The 17,683-nt window shown below is 57.7% G+C and overlaps 1 protein-coding gene and 1 pseudogene across 8 annotated transcripts in view; both read left to right on the top strand.

Annotated features, from left to right (window-relative positions):
• Window positions 1-16,543, top strand: part of ELN (elastin) — a 33,377-nt gene extending 16,834 nt beyond the window's left edge. For 7 of the 8 annotated variants that reach the window (XM_059896194.1, XM_059896192.1, XM_059896189.1 and 4 more), the window contains 22 exons: window positions 493-549; window positions 1,994-2,089; window positions 2,175-2,234; window positions 2,919-3,191; window positions 4,416-4,469; window positions 5,039-5,149; window positions 5,371-5,424; window positions 5,826-5,906; window positions 6,759-6,815; window positions 8,173-8,304; window positions 8,388-8,447; window positions 9,000-9,104; window positions 9,787-9,825; window positions 11,230-11,301; window positions 11,387-11,446; window positions 11,749-11,832; window positions 12,365-12,403; window positions 12,616-12,669; window positions 13,203-13,247; window positions 13,633-13,662; window positions 14,306-14,356; window positions 15,514-16,543. In XM_059896194.1, coding sequence (XP_059752177.1) covers window positions 493-549; window positions 1,994-2,089; window positions 2,175-2,234; window positions 2,919-3,191; window positions 4,416-4,469; window positions 5,039-5,149; window positions 5,371-5,424; window positions 5,826-5,906; window positions 6,759-6,815; window positions 8,173-8,304; window positions 8,388-8,447; window positions 9,000-9,104; window positions 9,787-9,825; window positions 11,230-11,301; window positions 11,387-11,446; window positions 11,749-11,832; window positions 12,365-12,403; window positions 12,616-12,669; window positions 13,203-13,247; window positions 13,633-13,662; window positions 14,306-14,356; window positions 15,514-15,557 — 1,658 coding nt within the window. In that variant the 3' untranslated portion in view covers window positions 15,558-16,543. The remainder of the gene's footprint in view (window positions 1-492; window positions 550-1,993; window positions 2,090-2,174; window positions 2,235-2,918; window positions 3,192-4,415; window positions 4,470-5,038; window positions 5,150-5,370; window positions 5,425-5,825; window positions 5,907-6,758; window positions 6,816-8,172; window positions 8,305-8,387; window positions 8,448-8,999; window positions 9,105-9,786; window positions 9,826-11,229; window positions 11,302-11,386; window positions 11,447-11,748; window positions 11,833-12,364; window positions 12,404-12,615; window positions 12,670-13,202; window positions 13,248-13,632; window positions 13,663-14,305; window positions 14,357-15,513) is intronic. The other variant, XM_059896186.1, reaches the window with a different exon arrangement.
• LOC132349902 (uncharacterized) lies at window positions 15,643-16,543 on the top strand (annotated as a pseudogene).
• Window positions 16,544-17,683: the final 1,140 nt, after the last annotated feature.

The following is a 17,683-nucleotide window of genomic DNA, read 5'->3' as shown; positions in this document are numbered from 1 at the left end:
TCTGAGCCTGGAGAAGGATCCTCAACCTCTGCATGCTATGAAACCCCACATCCACACCCAGATGTGAACCAGTTGGTTTTCTTTTTTTTATATAAATCTACTTATTTATTTATTTTTGGTTGCACTGGGTCTCTGTTGCTGTGCGCGGCTTTCTCTAATTGCGGCGAGCGGGGGCTACTCTTCATTGCGGTGCGAGGGCTTCTCATCGCGGTGGCTTCTCTTGTTGTGGAGCACAGGCTCTAGGTGTGCGGGCTTCAGTAGTTGTGGCACGTAGGCTCAGCAGTTGTGGTGCACGGGCTTAGCTGCTCTGCGGTATGTGGGATCCTCCCGGACCAGGGCTTGAACCCGTGTCTCCTGCATTGGCAGGCGGATTCTTAACCACTGCGCCACCAGGGAAGCCCCGAACCAGTTGGTTTTCTTGGGGCTGGAATAGATGGGCTCTGGAGATGCAGGGGCACATTTTCCAGAGTCTCTCTCCTTCCTCTCCCCCAGGGGTTGGCACACAGGCTGCAGCAGCAGCAGCAGCAGCTAAAGCAGCAGCAAAGCTTGGTGAGTACGCCTGGAGTCCCTGCCTGCTAGCTGCCAGCCCCCCAACCTCTCCATCCCTATTACCACTGAGAGCCTTCCTCACAGATAACTAACTAAGGTGGCCCCTCCCCACTCCACCCCCATTTATCCAACTTTTGCAACACCACCCGTTCCTCTCTCCTTCCATCCATCCATTCATTCATTCTTTTTTCCATCTGTCCATTCACTCCACCCTCCAATCCTCCATTCCTCCATCCCTCCATCCATCTCTCCATCCATCCACCCATCCCTCCATCCACCCATTCATCCATCCCTCCCTCCTTCTGTCCCTCCTTCCATCCATCCATCCATGAATCCATCCCTCCCTCCATCCATCCATCCTTCCATCCATCTATCCACTCACTTGTCTCTCCATCCATCCATCCATCTACCCATCCATCCATTCATCCATCCCTCCCTCCTTCTGTCCCTCCCTCCCTCCACCCATCCATTTCAGAGACCAGGGACAGATAAGAGCTCTGCTGGAGAATGTTGGCACTGCTGTGAGAGTCAAGAGGGAGACGTTGTTTCTACCTGGGGATAATCAGGAAGCGTTCTCAGAGATAATATTTGATTCAGGCCTTAAAATATAGGTGGAGCTTGCCATGTGGTTAAAATAGGAGGGAGCAGGCAGAGGGAATGGGTAAAAGGGTGGTTAGAATGATAATTTTAGGTGGTACCTATATGAGCATTTAAACAATTTAATAGTTTAGTATCAATTTAGTATGTACTATAAAACTTTTAACTAGCTCCTCAAGCCCATGATCCCTTGGCTAGTAGATGTGGCATGGCCTTCTCTATGCCCACGTGGGGAGCAAAGTGGGCATCTGTCCCCCTGTCCCGGGTGATTCCCCAGTTCAGAGTCAGATCATGAGGGGGTGAAGTCTTCACCTCTACCCCAGTCCCAGGGGAGCCCTTCCTGTAGCCTGTAGCACTGAGCTGGAGGCCTGCCCCACGGAGGCCCCACAAGCCCTCCCTCCAAGCCCCCAAGGCTGGAGGGGGTGGCTGGAATGTGGGAGCAGGGGAGTGGGACGGCAAGGGGCTGCCAGAGCCAGGCAGCCAGGCGCTTGGATTGCAAACTTGGCCGCGTCTTCGGAACACAGGGAGAGGAAGTCTTGAACATTCTTGCAGGGGCCCCTCTGGCCCAGGGAGCGGCCGCTTGTGGTTTCTCAGTATGTGGCAGTGATTAGAATGGGATTTGTCTGAAAACATACAAGTCCCTTAATGAGGGTGTTGAAATGGACACTTTGGGGGTGAGTCAAGGAACAGTGGGGTGGGGGCCTTCCCAAGCAGGCCCAGCTGGAGATGCCTGGGCCTCATTCCCAGAGGAGATTGCACTGTGAACACACCAGCATCCAAGTAGCCTCCTGCCTGGCTTCAGGAGGGGCCCCTGGGAGCCACATTTGCACTATCCCCCTCCTAACAGGTGCTGGAGGAGCCGGCGTTCTCCCTGGCATTGGTGTTGGAGGTGCTGGCATTCCTGGCGGGCCCGGCGTGATTCCTGGCATCGGAGGCATCGCAGGTCGTGTCCACTCCAGCAGGGGGTGGAGGGTCTCCTTGAGGATGCTGTAGGGGAAGGGCCTCACCCTCTGCGGCTCTCTCTCCAGGGGCCGGGGCTCCAGATGCTGCTGCTGCCGCTGCCGCTGCCGCTAAGGCAGCCAAATATGGTGAGTGTCCCCACAGGGGGCAGGACCGGGGCTCCGGCCAGCCCTGGCCTCTGCATGGACCTTGGAGACCCTAGTCCTATAAGGCTGGATGGACTTTGCCTTCGTCCATCTGGGGCACGAAGTGCCAGGAGTAGGCAAACTGATGGATGAGAGAGTGGGTGGTGGGTGGATGAAGGGACAGATACAAGGATGGGTGGTTACATGGATGGATAGATAGATATAGGTAAAATGGTGGATGGTGAGTTAAAGCGTCATTGTCATGCCTCCTTGCTTCTGCCCATTCTGGCCACTCTGCCTGGGAGACTCTGTCCAGTGCTCTCCACTGACTGACTCAGCAGAGGGCAGGGACCCTGTAGAGCATCTGTCTCCTCCCACTCTCCCCCAGGGCCACCCAGAGCTGCTGCCCTAGCTGCCTGGGTGCCCAGAGGAGCGTTCTGACTCTGCTTCAGAGCTAGATTGTGCTCTTCCCAACCATAGATGCACACCCTTAGAGCTCTGTCGGGGTTCCCTCATTTCCCTGCCCTTCTCTCGGATGACTTGGATCCATGCAGATGCAATGCCCGCTCACCTGGGATCCTGCACTCAGGACCTGCCACTCCTGTAGCTCCCCAGAGTCATGCCCCTGGAGGCCCTCTGAGGTCCCCACAGGGTCCAGGCCAGGGAAACAATCCTTTCCTTCCACAGGCGCTGCTGCAGGCTTAGTGCCTGGTGCGCCAGGCTTTGGCCCAGGAGTAGTCGGCATCCCAGGAGTTGGAGTCCCAGGAGTTGGAGTCCCAGGAGTTGGAGTCCCAGGTGTTGGAGTCCCAGGTGTTGGGGTCCCAGGAGTTGGAGTCCCAGGTGTTGGGGTCCCAGGAGTTGGAGTCCCAGGTGTTGGGGTCCCAGGAGTTGGAGTCCCAGGTGTTGGAGTCCCTGGTGTTGGAGTCCCAGGTGTTGGAGTCCCAGGTGTTGGAATCCCAGGTATTGGGGGCCCGGGCATCATGGGTGGACCAGGTGAGCTTGGCTCTGTGTGTGTGTGTGTGTGTGTGCGTGTGTGTGTGTGTGTGTATGTATGTGTGTGTGTAAGAGAGAGATGTTGAAATTATTGCCAAGACTTTTGTATTCTCCCCGACACCTCCCCACTCTATCCTCTTCTCTCCACACCCTTGGTCATCTTCTCTTCCTTGGGATATAACCACCTCCTAATTAACTACGGCCAGCAACATCTTGAATTCACCTTTTGGCTGTCAGTGTGCTCCTGGGGGCAGGAACCATGTCTTTTTCATCTCTGTGTTCCCAGCCCTTAGCTGAATATGTGTTCAGTAAATGGTGGATAGATGGGTGGGTAGGTAGATGGGTGGATAGATGGATGGGGGGGGTGGATGGGCAGAGGGACAGCTAGGGAGGTAGGTGAATGGCCATGTGGATGAGTAGGCAAATTGATGGATGAGAGAGTGGGTGGTGGGTGGATGAAGGGACAGATACAAGGATGGGTGGTTACATGGATGGATAGATAGATATAGGTAAAATGGTGGATGGTGGGATAAATGGATAAATGACAAGAGAGATGAATAGGCAGGTGGGGGACAAGATAAGTGGTTAGAAGGATGGATGGATGGATGGATGGATGGATGGATGGAGGGATGGATGGATGGATGGATGGATAAGCACGTGGGTAGGTGAGCAGATGAATGGGTGGGTAGAAAGCAAATACAAAATGGATGGGGGACTTCCCTGGCAGTCCAGTGGTTAAGACTCTGCGCTCCCAGTGCAGGGGGTGAGGGTTTGATCCCTGGTCGGGGAACAAAGATCCCACGTGCCGCGGGGCGCCGCGAGAAAAAGAAAATCAAAATGGTTGGTTGGTTAGATATTTAGATGAATGGATAGATAGATAGATGGATGGATAAATGCGTGTGTGGGTGGGCAGAGAGATAAGTGGTTGAGTGGGTAGATTGAGGTCCAAAGATAGACAAATGGACAGCCATACAGGAAGGTCAGCAGATGGATGAATGGGTGACTGGATAGACAGATGGACAGATGGGCTGATGGAGATATATGTGTGAGTAAATGGATGGACCACTCTGTGTTGGCTCAACAGATAGAAAGAAGATGGACTGAAAGACAGATGGGTGGACAGAAGGATATATATAGCGCATCTCTGCTCCATTCTCTCCTGAGCATTTGTGTTTCCCTTGGTCTCTACAGGGGCTGTGTCACCAGCTGCAGCTGCTAAAGCAGCAGCCAAAGCAGCCAAATTCGGTGAGTCCTGTGCTGATAGCTCCGCCCCACCCTATTCTGGCCTTTACTTGCCAGAACTAAAGGACCGTCATCTTCTAGTCCCCGTTGTACAGCCCAGAGAAGGGGAGTGACTTGCCCAGGGCCACACAGCAAGTCACTGGCAGAGCTGGGACTTGGCCCTGTTGGGCCCCAGGACTATGTCTCCCCCAGTTGTCTCCCACCATGAGGCCAAGGGACTGGGTGATAGGAGAGTCCCAGTGGAGACAGTGTCCCTGACCCTCCCTGCTCTGGCCAGGACCCTCTCAGAGGAGCCCAAGACTGGCTGGGGTAGGGGACCTGTGTACAGTCTTTCCATCTTCAACAAAGAGGCTCTTCCCCAAGTGTTCAGAGAAGAGAGGGGCTGGAGACACACTGCGGGGTGTCAGTAGGGAGGAAGTTGGTGGGGGGCCCAGGTGTCCCATGGTTTCCTGTCCTTCATGGACCAGACTTAGGGGAAGCTCGCATCCTCTTCTCCAGTCCAGCGTCCCCCAGAGCCCTTCCCAGCCTCTCTCATTGTGATCGTTTTCCACTTGGTTCTCTTCTCTCTGCAGGGGCCAGAGGCGGAGTGGGAGTTGGAGGTATTCCCACTTTCGGCGTCGGTGCTGGGGGCTTTCCTGGCTTCGGTGTCGGAGTCGGAGGTGTTCCTGGAGCTGGCCTTTCCCGTGAGCCTTAGTTCCATGCGGGGGAAACAGGGAAGGGGTGGGGGCTTGGTGGATGGGGGTGGGGGTGGGGGAGGGTTGACTGGGCTTCGCCGAGCTCAGGGAGGAGTTGGGGTAGAGCGCAGGGAGGGTCTCCAGTGCCTTTGGGGCAGGAGCTCTGTCAGCACAGCCTGGCTGAGATCCAGCAAGGTTTCTGAGTCTCTTTCTTTCTCGGTTCCTCATAGCAGCAGCCCAAGCAGCCGCCGCCCAGGCAGCCGCCGCCAAGGCAGCCAAGATCGGTAAGTGCCCCAGCCCTGCCTGTCCTCACGCCCAGGGCCATGCCCTCCCCTCCTCCCCACCACAGCCCTGCTCTCCTGCAAGGCCCAGGCTCAAAGCTCAGAGCAATTCTCCAACACGAGGGCAGAGCAACCTCACACTAGGGCCTCCAGGGCTGAAATGGCCTGGGTCAAGGTCGGAAGCCCCTGGGCCCATCTTCCAAAGCCACAGTGAAGTTTTCTGCGCTTTTCAATTGCGCACCATTAGGATCATTGGTGCCTGGCTTATCTCCCCCAGACCAGCGAGTTAAAGGTGCCCGTCCATACACAACCATTATGCCATTATGCAACCCCTACCTTCACCCTCTGCTCCCCCAAGAAGGGGGCACTTCAAGGGCAGAGCTGGATGCTCTTCACCCCTCCAGGTGCTGCAGGAGCCCTGGGAGGGCTGGTGCCAGGTGCCGGAGGAGAAATACCAGGTGTGCCAGGCGCTGTAGGGGTACCAGGTGAGCTGTGTCCCCAACCCAGACATGGGTTTGGCTTATCTCATGGAAGGGGCCCTGGAGGTGGCCTATGTCAAGTGTACCATTTTACAGATGACAAGACTGAGCCCAGAGACAAGGGTAGAGACAAAGCAATTTCCCTTAGTTTGGAGGGAAGAGCCCCCATGGGATTCCAGATTGCTGAGCGAACCCGGCAAGTCCCCTACCTACCCCGGGGACGCTCAGGATGTCAGCCCAATAGGCAGTGGAACTCTGCTCTACCAGGGTTGGGGGGCCTCATTCACCCCTCACGGGGCCTTTCTGGTTTCTGATCAGGTGGGAGGGCCTGTGTCAGCCTTTGTTTTCCCGGCACTCTTTCTCCAAGGGGAGGAGATTAAGAATTACAATGAGATTAATTTACAGCCTTCCTTGGTTGTTTTTTTCCCACCAGAAGATTTCTCTTCTGCATTTCTTCTTCTTTCTGGGAGGAAATTCCCCTTTTGAGTTTCCCCCCAAGAAATGTGGCGCTTCCTCTAATAGTTTTGGATACGGACGTGATTAGGATTTTTAAAAACTAACATCACCTTCAGCAGAAAGCTCCAGAAATCTTTTAGACTGAGGTTTAGGAGAGACAGCTTCGGGCTGCCCTCCACCATGGGCAGAGCTAGAAGGCCACAGTCTCAGAGCTGCTTCTCAGGGAAGGGACGTACCCAGGGCGGCTGGTGGGCCATCTGAGAGCGGGCCTGCCTCACGCTGGGTTTCCTGGGTGAGGGGACAGTTCCCTAGAGGTGGTCTCTGAGAAGCCTTTCCACTGTGGAGGGTGGGTAAGAGGGGGAAGTGGTGCTGAGGACCACTCCACACTCTTCACATCTCCAGGGGCAGGGATCCAGGCAGCTGCAGCCGCCAAAGCAGCCGCCAAAGCTGCCCAGTTTGGTAAGTGAGCCCCCTGCCAGTCCTGTCTTCGACCCTCAGCCTAGAGCACTGCTCTCTTGTGTCCCTGCTTTGGGGTCTGGCAGACCCCCCTCCTTAGGCTGTCATGTTCTGGGTGTGGGCCTTCCTCACAGCTTTTGGCCCATCTGACCACTTTGAGGGGTGTGGATGAGGTTTCTGATTAGGAAGGCAAAGTAAGAACAGGTGCTGGCGAGCCCTCCAGAACACACCCCCTACCCTTCCCAAAGCCACTGCTGCCTCCCAGTCCAGCTGGGGCCTTGCCCTGCTTCTGGAACAAATGCTGGGCTCCTCTGGGCTCCCACCTACCCCAAGGGACAGCCATGTTCTTGCTCCCTGACAAGGTTCTCCATGTCCTGCTTCATCTGAGGGCCACCCTGGCAGCCCCAGGTTCCCATACCTTCCTGAATATGGCATAGCGAAACAGCTCACTTTATTATTTTTTTTTTAAATAAATTTATTTATTTTATTTACTTATTTTTGGCTGCGTTGGGTCCTCGTTGCTGTGCGCGGGCTTTCTCTAGTTGTGGCGAGTGGGGGCTACTCTTCTTTGCGGTGCGTGGCCTTCTCATTGCTGTGGCTTCTCTTGTTGCAGAGCACGGGCTCTAGGGTGCACGGGCTTCAGTAGTTGCAGCACTCAGGCTCAGTAGTTGTGGCTCGCAGACTCTAGAGCGCAGGCTCAGTAGTTGTGGCACATGAGCTTAGTTGCTCCGTGGCATGTGGGATCTTCCGGGACCAGGGCTCAAACCCGTGTCCCCTGCATTGGCAGGCGGATTCTTAACCACTGTGCCACCAGGGAAGCCCAACAGCTCACTTTAGAGCCAGAGAAATCTTAACTTCAGGTCTGCTGACCCCCAAACTCACATATGACAAACAACTCTTTTTTGTGAAACTATCATTTGCTGAGGTAATCATTACACCAGCCTTATGAAATTGGTACTCTTATGCCCATTTCACAGATGTGGAAACTGAGGCTCCAAGAGCCTAAGAGACTTGCCCATAGTCACATAGCTAAATGGTGGCCGAGCTGAGCTTGGAAGCCAGTCCTGCCTGTCTTGCAGAGCTCCCTTTACTACATAAGTCTGCCTCCATCACCCTCAGGAGTCTCAAAGGGGCCCTTGTAACTCCAAAGTTTAAGAACTCCTGATCCTGCCCAGACCTCATATTAGGGATGAAGAAGCTGAGGCCCATCAAGGGAAAGTAACTTGTCCAAGGTCACACAGCAAGTCTGTGCCTGGCTAAGGACCCAGGGCTCCTGACCTCCAGCCCGCTGCTCTTTCCATTAGCTTCTGCCCTCCTTGATCAGGACTTGGTTAAGGATGAGCTCTTCTCTGTCTTGCAGGGTTAGGCCCAGGTGTCGGTCTGGGCCCCGGTGTCGGTCTGGGTCCCGGTGTTGGTCTGGGTCCCGGTGTCGGTCTGGGTCCCGGAGTCGGCGTGGGTCCCGGTGTTGGCATTGGCCCCGGTGGCATCATAGGTAAGCAGTGTGAGCAAGTGGGCCTGAGGGGCCTCTGAATGCTCCCTGGGCGCCATCCTTGAACCCCCTCTCTCTCCTCCCAGGAGTAGGGGCCCCAGCTGCAGCCAAATCCGCTGCTAAGGCGGCCGCCAAAGCCCAGTTCCGTGAGTGCCCTGCCTGCCTTCTCTCCTCACCCCACAAGCCCAGGCCTGGCCCAGCGTGACCCAAGCCTAAACTGGACCCCAGGACATGCCATATCTCAGGCCCGCCCTGCAGCCTCATGAGGCCCCCAAGGCGGCAGACAGAGGGATTGGAAGTGCAGATTTGGCCTGAGGGAGACCCGGGTTCGAGCCCTGAGCCACACACTAGCTGAGTGACCTCTGAGTTTCCTGTCCTCTCGTGTGGGTACCGATGGCACCTGTCACAGAGGCTTGTTAGGAGAATCAAATGAGTTCATCCAAAAGGGAGGAACAGGAGGTTAGGCTGAAAAGGGCAGTGGTGTCCAGAGTGTGTGTCCCTGAATGCCAGCCTGGGGAAGGGCTGGACTTGGTGGTCAATGAGAGTTTTAGGAAGACCATTCTGGTGGCAGCGTAGAGGGCAGATTAAGGGGGTCTGGACCCCTTCCCTTGGGGCCTGACTCAGCTCCCTAAGCCGTACACCCCAAAAAGGGCCTGTTCCCTGCCTGCTGCCGCCACCCCACTCCCCATCTCCCCCAGGGGCTGCCGCTGGGCTTCCTGCCGGCGTTCCCGGATTTGGACCCGGTGTTGGAGTTCCTGGACTTGGAGTTGGTGTTGGTGTTCCTGGATTTGGGGCAGGTGCAGGTGAGGGGCCTTCTAAGGGCTGAACAGAAACGCCCCTGACCTCAGAGGAGGGAGACCTCTCCTCCCAGCACGTCCCCTCCACTCAGAGGTGTGCAATAAATTCTCCATTAGGTTCTCCTGAGCAGTTAGAGACAACTGGGGTAACAGGATGTGGGCAGGCCAGGCGAAGGGTCCTCTTCTGCCAGATTTCAGAGTTTCTGTCTCCTCAGTGGAAGGGTGCCAGGGCTCCAAACTGAGAAGAAGCCCACCACCCAAGGAAGGAGGCTGGAGGTCCCTGGGATCAGTGGTGTGGGTGGGCTAGCCTGGCGCCCCTTCAGCAGTGCGCTGTGGCAAGGGGGCCACTAGGAACTCTAGCTCTTCATCTACTAGTTACTGAGCCTGCTCTATGTCCAGCCTCAGGCAGACCACGCCGGGCCTAGAGGAGACGGGAGGGGACAGATGGAAGGAGGAGGCACAGTTCAGCCCTCAAGCACCCCCAGACCAGACTGGTAGAGGCACAGTTAGACACTGAAGCTCTGTACTTGGCTGGGTGAGCTCCTGGCTGCAGAGCCACAGCTTCAGGGCTTTGAGAGAAGCAAAGAAGGCTGAGGAAGTCAAGGAGGACTCCCTGGAGGAAGCAGAATCCCCAGGCACAGAGCTCAGCTGCTGACCACCCCACTCTTCCTTTTGCCCTTTTCCCCAGTACCTGGAGCCCTGGCCGCAGCTAAAGCTGCCAAGTACGGTGAGTGCACCCCACACACCATCCCTGACAGCACCTGGTCACCCAGCTCCCCTCCCCCTGGGCCAGGGCCCAGTGCCTGGAGCCTACAGCGCAGGGTTGGGATGGTCAGGATGGAAAAAGGCAGTTTCTAGGAAGCATTAATGATGGTTCAGCAGACTCTGGCTCCTGCCCACTAAATGCCTAGAGTGCCTCCAGCCCCAGGACAACCAAAACCGCTCTTCACATTTCCAGCCCCGCTGGGGGCAGTTTCACTTTGGTGAGGACCATGGTCCCTAAGACCCCTCAGACCCTGACAGTTTCATGGGGCCCAAGGCCAGGGAGGGGCTGGGGCTGCTCTCCCAGCAAAGCCAGGACTCCTCATCTGGGCCCCTGCCTCCCTGTCAGCATGACTGCGCCCGCCACGAGCCACGAGGACGTGGCAGACCTGCCCTCCCCCCACACTTGGCACTCGGGCAGCCCCGCCTGGCCAGATCCACACTGTCTATGTCCCCTTGCATTCCCGGCCTCCTGGGATCTGGGCCGGGGCCTCCGCCAGGGAACTGCCAACCAGGCCTGGCCGGTCCACGTGGGGCCAGTTTCTACCTCGGAAAATCCCAGCTTCCTCAGCCCCCGCCCACGGCGGGACTGATGACCCACAGGCCCCTCTCCTGTTCCTCGCTGGCGGCTCTGCTGGCCTGAGTTCGGCAGCCATTGCCAGGGAAACAGAGCAGTTAAGGGCTCTGGCTCCGAAGTCATTTCCTGCCCATGAAACCTTGAACACATTGCTTAACCACTGCTGTGCCTCAATTTTCTCATCTGCGAAATGGGGCTAATAGTACCTACCTTTCCTGCTGCCCGGAGCAGTCTGATAAGTGTGACACACGGACCATGAGTGTCCCCCTAAAGCGCTAGCTGTAACTCCTGCTGCTGCCGCTCCTGGCAGCTCTGTACTGGACAGTGGTTCACACTCAGAGGTCCTTTCACTCTTCAAACACCTATAGGTGAGCAGGCGTAAGGATCATCATCTCCTTTATAGAGATGCAACTCTGCGGCTCAGAGAGGTGACAGCTATGATGAGTGGAGAAACCAGATTCAAACCCAGGGCTGTCAGGACCTGAGACTAGTCCTCCACCCTTGGCAGCCTGTGGCCACAGCCACCACTGTGACCACCTGCAGGTCCCAGCACCAGGCCGGGAGGAAGGAGAGGAGACAGGCAGGCTGAGGCTCAAGGGGGTGTGCCCTTGCCCGATGGGTCAGGGCAGAGCTGGACCTCAGACCCAGGTGTCTGGTTATGGACTTCTGTCCAATGCTCCTTCCACTAGGTCGCATGGCCTCAGCCACCTGTCTACTTGCCTAGTAGCCCTGGGGCCGGGAGACCCCGTCCTTCAGAAAGGGGAGGATTGACTTTTTGTCCTCTCTCCACAGGAGCAGGAGTGCCTGGGGCCCTTGGAGACGTTGGAGGTCTTGGCGGAGTCGGTGTCCCAGGTGGTGTGGTAGGTGAGTTGAAACCCCAGGACAGGCTGGGCATTGAGGGAGACTGACCCATGGAGAGTCCCTCCCTGAGCCCCCTCTGTGTCCCCAGGAGCCGGACCTGATGCTGTGGCTGCTGCCGCCAAAGCTGCCGCCAAAGCCGCCCAGTTTGGTGAGCACAGGCTTGAGGCGGGGGCTGCCGCCAGGCTTCTAGGCTTTGACAGGAGGGGAGGGGTTCTGACCACGCACCATGGAGCACATATTCCCTGACCTGTTCCTGAGGCCCTCAGGGGCATCGTCTCCCAGGGGCCCGGCCCACCTCCTGGCCCCACTAGCCCTCCAAGGCCCTGGGGGCTCAGGCTCCACCTGGGTCCTGGGATGATCTCCCCACCCCCCCCCACCTCCTCCCGCACCCCACCGCGCACAGACCAGCTGCTCTCACGTGCGGGGCTTAATGCACAGCTCTCTCCTCAGGGCTGGGGGTACCCGGTGGGCTCGGAGTCGGTGGGCTCGGAGTCGGAGGGCTTGGAGTTGTCCCAGGGGCTGCGGGCCTTGGAGGTAAGGGGTACCCTGGAATCAGTGAGTGCATGACCGCCCCCTTCTCTGGGCTCCTGCAGCATTTGGAGGGGCCTGAGCAGGCTTAGCGAGGGCTGCCCCTTGCAGCTGGGTGTCCCAGTCCTCTCCCTCTCTTTCAATTCACCCAACCACCTCAAGTGGGAGTTCATTAGGATAGAGATGGTTATGCCCATTTTCCAGAGAAGAAAAGCAAAGCTTGGAGGGAAATTACCTTCCCAAAGTCTCTGCCATCATGGTGGACCTTATGTTAACATTTCTCTCTCTCTTGGGTCATCATTGTGTCTCCCTACCTGACCTGGCCTGAAGTCTCTTACCCCGTGTACTCCACAAGGCTGGCCACACAGTAGGAGCTTAATAAAGACTTCTGGAAAGATGGACGGATGAAGGCGGGGTGGAGGGATGGTGGAAGGATGAGTCAGTAGGCAGATGGCAGATCGGTGAGCAGGTCAGGAGGGGGACATGACTTGGGGAGGGAGGAGATATTCCTGGGCCCTCATGCTCCCCATCTCCCCAGGTGTGTCCCCAGCTGCAGCTGCTAAAGCAGCCAAATATGGTGAGTTGCTCCCGATGCCTCCCTCTGCCCAGGCCTGCAGGCTGCTTATGCCCCACCCCCACTGCCCTGTCCCCGCCCCGGCGCAGGCCTCAGTCCTGCTCACGATACCCCTGAAGGCACATCCGGGAGATCCCTGACCCCAGACCCCAGAGGGGATGCCCAGGGTCCCTTAAACTGTGGCTCGTCCTGACCCCCATCTGCCCTCTTCTCAGGTGCCGCTGGCCTTGGAGGTTTCCTAGGCGCCGGCAGGCCGTTCCCACTTGGAGGTAGGGACCACCTCCGCTGTGAAATCCTCAGCTCGGCCGGCCCTGGAGGAGGCCTGGCTGCCTACCTGCATCTGGCGCAGGGACACAGCGAGAGGGTGGAGGGGACAGTCCGGGATCTGAAGCTGCATCTGGCGCAGGGACACAGCGAGAGGGTGGAGGGGACAGTCCGGGATCTGAAGCTGCATCTGGCGCAGGGACACAGCGAGAGGGTGGAGGGGACAGTCCGGGATCTGCAGCTGCATCTGGCACAGGGACACAGCGAGAGGGTGGAGGGGACAGTCCGGGAAAGGAGGCATCCTGGGCAGAGGGGCAGGCCTCAGGGTCAGGCGGACACATGTGCCTCCGACACCAGGCCGACGAGCTGAGGCCATGGAGCCGCACCCCAGGATGCCAGGAGGGCACCAGCTTTGTTAAGAAAGCTGCTTTGGCAGTGGGGAGGGGGCGGTGGGAGGAGGTGGTCCTAGTCGGAGAGGCAATAGGTGGCAAGGCTGGGGTGGGCCCTGCCCCCCACCAACCCCAAACCCCTCCTGCAGGTGTCGCAGCAAGGCCTGGCTTCGGACTGTCTCCTATTTTCCCAGGTATGACCAGACTCCCCCGCCCTGAGCCCCATCCTTCCTCCTTCCCTGGTTCATCTCCTGCTCAGAAGGGCTGAGCCAGGACCCGAAGGGTACCCCACGCCCTCAGATCGCACAGAGTTGGGTTTCCCCTTCTCCTCTCCCTCCCGTGCCGGGCCAGGGAGCATCAGCTTTTCCAACACACCACGTTCATATGTGGCAAACTGAGGTTCAGAGAGTGCCAAGGACACGCTCAAGGTCACACAGTCACTGATAGAGGCAAAGCCAAGGGCTTCCAACACCCAAGCCCAGAACTTGGCCCCTCTCAGACGAGGCCCAGGCTGCCCGGGAGGGCTTGGCGGGCACCCCAGAGGTGGGCACACTCACGACCCCTCTCCTTGCCTTGTAGGTGGCGGAGCTGGGGGCCTGGGAGTCGGTGGTGAGTCTATCATAAGAACAAGGGGCCCCGGTTCAAGCAGAGCCCTGAGCTCCTTCGCAGGGCGGGGGTCGATCCTGCTGAGGGAGCGGCTAGTGCAGCCACGGCCCTGGGCTGGCCCTCTGGCGTGGGGACCCGAGGGAGCTCCACGGGGAATCACAGAAGCTGAAGTCAACCCTGGGATGTGGGGATATGGGTCCTGGGGCTCCCAGCCGGGCACTCGACTGGGCACCAGGAGTGAGACAGGGACCTGGGTCAGCCCGGGTCTTAAGGTCTAACCAGAGAGGTTGACAAGGTCCCATAGAAAAGGAAAGAAACTGTAGGGGAAGAACAAGGCCTCTTCAAGCAGGTGGTCAGGGAGGCTGAGCCTGGAGCCTGTCAGTGGGGGGTAAGGCTGCCCCTGGGAGGCGTGGCCAGGGTCTGACTGTGGTGGGAGAAGGCGCCGCAGAGCTGCTCAGTCCTCCACAGGCAGCAGGCCATCTGCAAGGAGCAAGGTTGGACAGGAGGGTAGGGCCGGGGTCAGAGAGGCCTTTGGAACCCGCTGCTGCAAGATGGAGGCGCGTGGAGGGGCGGGGGGTTGGGGTGGGGTGTCTGGGAGAGGCGGGAAGGCCTGGCCTCCTCCCCAATCCCGGCTTTCCCTCCACAGGCAAACCTCCCAAGCTCTATGGAGGGGCTCTGGGAGCCCTGGGATACCAAGGTGAGTAGAGACTCAGCCCCTGGAAGTGGGCGGGGGGTGGGAGGGTGGGTGTCGGGCAGAGGCAGAGTGATGGGACCCATCAGCCTGGGAGAGAGGGCAGCACCTCAGACGAGGCCTGGCAGGGAGTGGGGAAGCTGGGGCAGAGCTGGACACCTTACCCACCCGTTCTTCTACCTGCGACACAGACACGCAGAGCTGAGAGTGGGCCCAGGACCCTCCAGGCTCATCCAGGCCAGGCCTGGCAGCCCCTCCCTCCCTGGTACCCACACCCGCCCCTGCAAGGAGGAGCCAAGAGAAAGAGAAGGGATGAGGAGGAGGGAGGGGCTGGGAGGGGCAGAGAAGGAGAGAGAGAATGGAGGCGACAACAAAGGGAGCCCTGGAGTCAGGGGGTCAGAGGGGTGGACCCGGCAGGGTGGGCAGAGGCGGCCCAGATCCACACCCTTGCTCCAAGATGCAGATGTGCCTCTGGCAGTGTGTGCGTGGGGGGTCTGATCACCACCCCCCAGGCATCTCCCAACGATGCCCAAAAGAGACCCAGAGAAGCCCCAGCTCCGCCCCTGTGCCCAGCTCAGGCTGGGATCCCCTTCCCCCGCCACCTGCTTCCCGCTGAGCAGATGCGACAGCCCGGGCCAGGGCAGGGAGAGGCAGAGGCAAGAGCAGCCTGACCTCGTCCAGGGCGCCCAGCTCTCAGTCAGGCACCAGCTGGTGCCTGTGGTCCTGTCACACAAGCTTTCTTTTTGTTGGCTTTCTTTCCCAACAAACACCCTGGATGAGCTTCACAGAGAGAGAGAAAGATGGTGCTCGTTGCCACCAGGTGGCAGTAATGAGCCACATCGAGCTCCCCCAAGGGTAGGCGCTACCCCAGGCCCTACTACCAGACTTCGGTGCCTTGATGATTTGAAATAAGGTTAACCAATCAGACCCTCCGCTCAAGAGGGCAGGAGTCCTGCTACCACCCACCTGCCCAGTGGGAGTCTGTACAGCGGAAGAGTTCAGAGAGGGGCCTGGGGTCGTGTCCAGGCTTCCCGTGGCTTCTTGGAGCCTCTGTTCCCTGCTGTGATGATGTGGGTGCTAAGAACAGCTTGGGGTTGGGGGGAGTGGGCAAGGGCTTGAGAAGCAACCAAGACTGACCCTTGCGTGTGCCTCCCCGCACCCAGCTGGGGCCTGCCTGGGGAAAGCCTGTGGCCGGAAGAGAAAGTGAGCTTCCCAGGACCCCTGACTCACGACCTCATCAACGTTGGTGCTACTGCTTGGTGGAGAATGTAAACCCTTTGTGACCCCCCACCCCCATCCCATGCCCCCTCCTAAGTTCCCACCCCAGGAGGGAACAGGGCAGGCAGGGTGGCCTTGGAAATCCACAGGGCAAGGAAACAAGAGAGTGGTGGCCAAGTGGGCCCCTGGAAGCCCCCTGCTTCAGAGGCAAGGGGTGGGTGGGCTTGGCCCCTGCCCCCACCCCCTTCCCACCCAGGAGCTCCCCCTCCACACACTCCATCTCCAAGGGAACTTGGTGCTACGTACTGGTGCTCTCATTCTTCCTGCGGGGAGGGAGGAGGGAAGGGCAGCCCCTTAGGGAACCCCTTCCCTGGGGCTCCTCTGAAGATGGTGCAGACACTTCCTGGGCAGTCTCACCTCCCCCTGCCCACCAGGACCCCCCTCTGGCTGCGGTCCAGTTGGTACCCAAGCATCGAAACCCTCAAGCTGGATTCGGTCACACGATCTCTTGGCCCCCTTGGCCCACTCTCCCCTACCAGTCGCTATTCCCCATGTCTGGGGCACCTTCAGGTTGGAAGATTCCCCCCATTGGGAATAGCCCTCTTGCTCTTGTGGAATTCATCCGCCCATCTGCCCATCCGTCCATCCGTCCTGGCCCCCATTTGGCTGCCCGGCACCGCTAGCTGGCTGGGCGCCCCTACCATCAACTCGATTAACCTGTCATGGCAGCCTGTGCCCTGCCTCTGCCCCACCACACACACCCCTACGTAGGGGCCCTGAGCCCAGGTTGTGAGGGGCTGTGCCGACTGGGGCAGCAGGAATCTCCCCCCAAAACTGGGTCTCCCCCCACGCAGTACTGTATCCCCGGTCCCCCCCCTGGAGCCACTGTACTTCAGAGCATTTCCCCCCCTGCCCCGCCCATCTCTTTGTGTCTCGCTGTGATAGATCAATAAATATTTTATTTTTTGTCCTGGATATTTGGGGATTATTTTTGATTGTTGATGTTCTCCTTTGGTTTTATTTTTGTGGTTCATGGGGAAAAAAAAACTTTTTTTTTTTTTTTTTTTTTTTTTCTGATCTGGGGAGCTACATCCCCAGTAGAAGATTCATTTTAATCACTTTGGTATAACTCTGAGTGAAACACACATTTTTTTTTTTTAAATAAGAAAAGAGAATTAACTGCTTCAGAAAAGACCAATAAATGAAAACCTTTTAAAGGAAACTATGTCTTGGCCTCCTTTGTAATCCCTCATCTGCCTTCAGCTCCTGGTCCGGGTAGGGAACAGGGTTCGGCCTTGGGGAACCTGTTCAAAATGTATTTAGGGGGCTGCCAATCGCCTGCCATTGGCTTCTGGTGAATTGATCCATCTCCTAGTTCAGCGTGTCCTTTAATAATGATAATCCCTTTGTAGGGGAAGCAGAGCAGCCAGCCCTACACATGCCCACCCACAGTGGGTCTCATTCCTCTGAGGATGTGGGTTCACCCACCCAGACACTCCTTCCCCAGCCCTCACCCCTTAGGTCCAAATCCTTGGCCTCTAGATGCTGAGAGTACAGATGGAGAAAACAAAAATGACCCTTCTGTCCAGACCAAACCCTTGGCCTTGGTGAACAGCCTTGCAGAGAGAAAAGAAATGGCCCAGGGCTTCCCTGGTGGCACAGTGGTTGAGAATCTGCCTGCCAATGCAGGGGACACGGGTTCGAGCCCTGGTCTGGGAAGATCCCACATGCCACGGAGCGACTAGGCCCGTGAGCCACAATTACTGAGCCTGCGCGTCTGGAGCCTGTGCTCCGCAACAAGAGAGGCCGCGATAGTGAGAAGCCCGCGCACCGCAATGAAGAGTGGCCCCCGCTTGCCGCAACTAGAGAAAGCCCTCGCACAGAAACTGAGACCCAACACAGCCATAAATAAATAAATTAAATTAAAAAAAAAAAAAAAAAAAAAGAAATGGCCCGACCTCAGAAAAACAGATGGATGTTTCCCTCTAAACATCCCCTCTAAGGAAGACTCACTGTCACACATGGCCACTAGGGCACCACTTTACTTCCTTACAAAGCATAACAAATGACACCCTGCAGGTGGCAACAGGAGGCTCAGTACTACCCTTGGATGCA

The sequence above is a fragment of the Balaenoptera ricei genome, chromosome 15, assembly GCF_028023285.1.
Source record: "Balaenoptera ricei isolate mBalRic1 chromosome 15, mBalRic1.hap2, whole genome shotgun sequence".
Lineage (NCBI taxonomy): Eukaryota > Metazoa > Chordata > Mammalia > Artiodactyla > Balaenopteridae > Balaenoptera > Balaenoptera ricei.
This window is presented reverse-complemented; position numbering and strand designations above follow the sequence as displayed.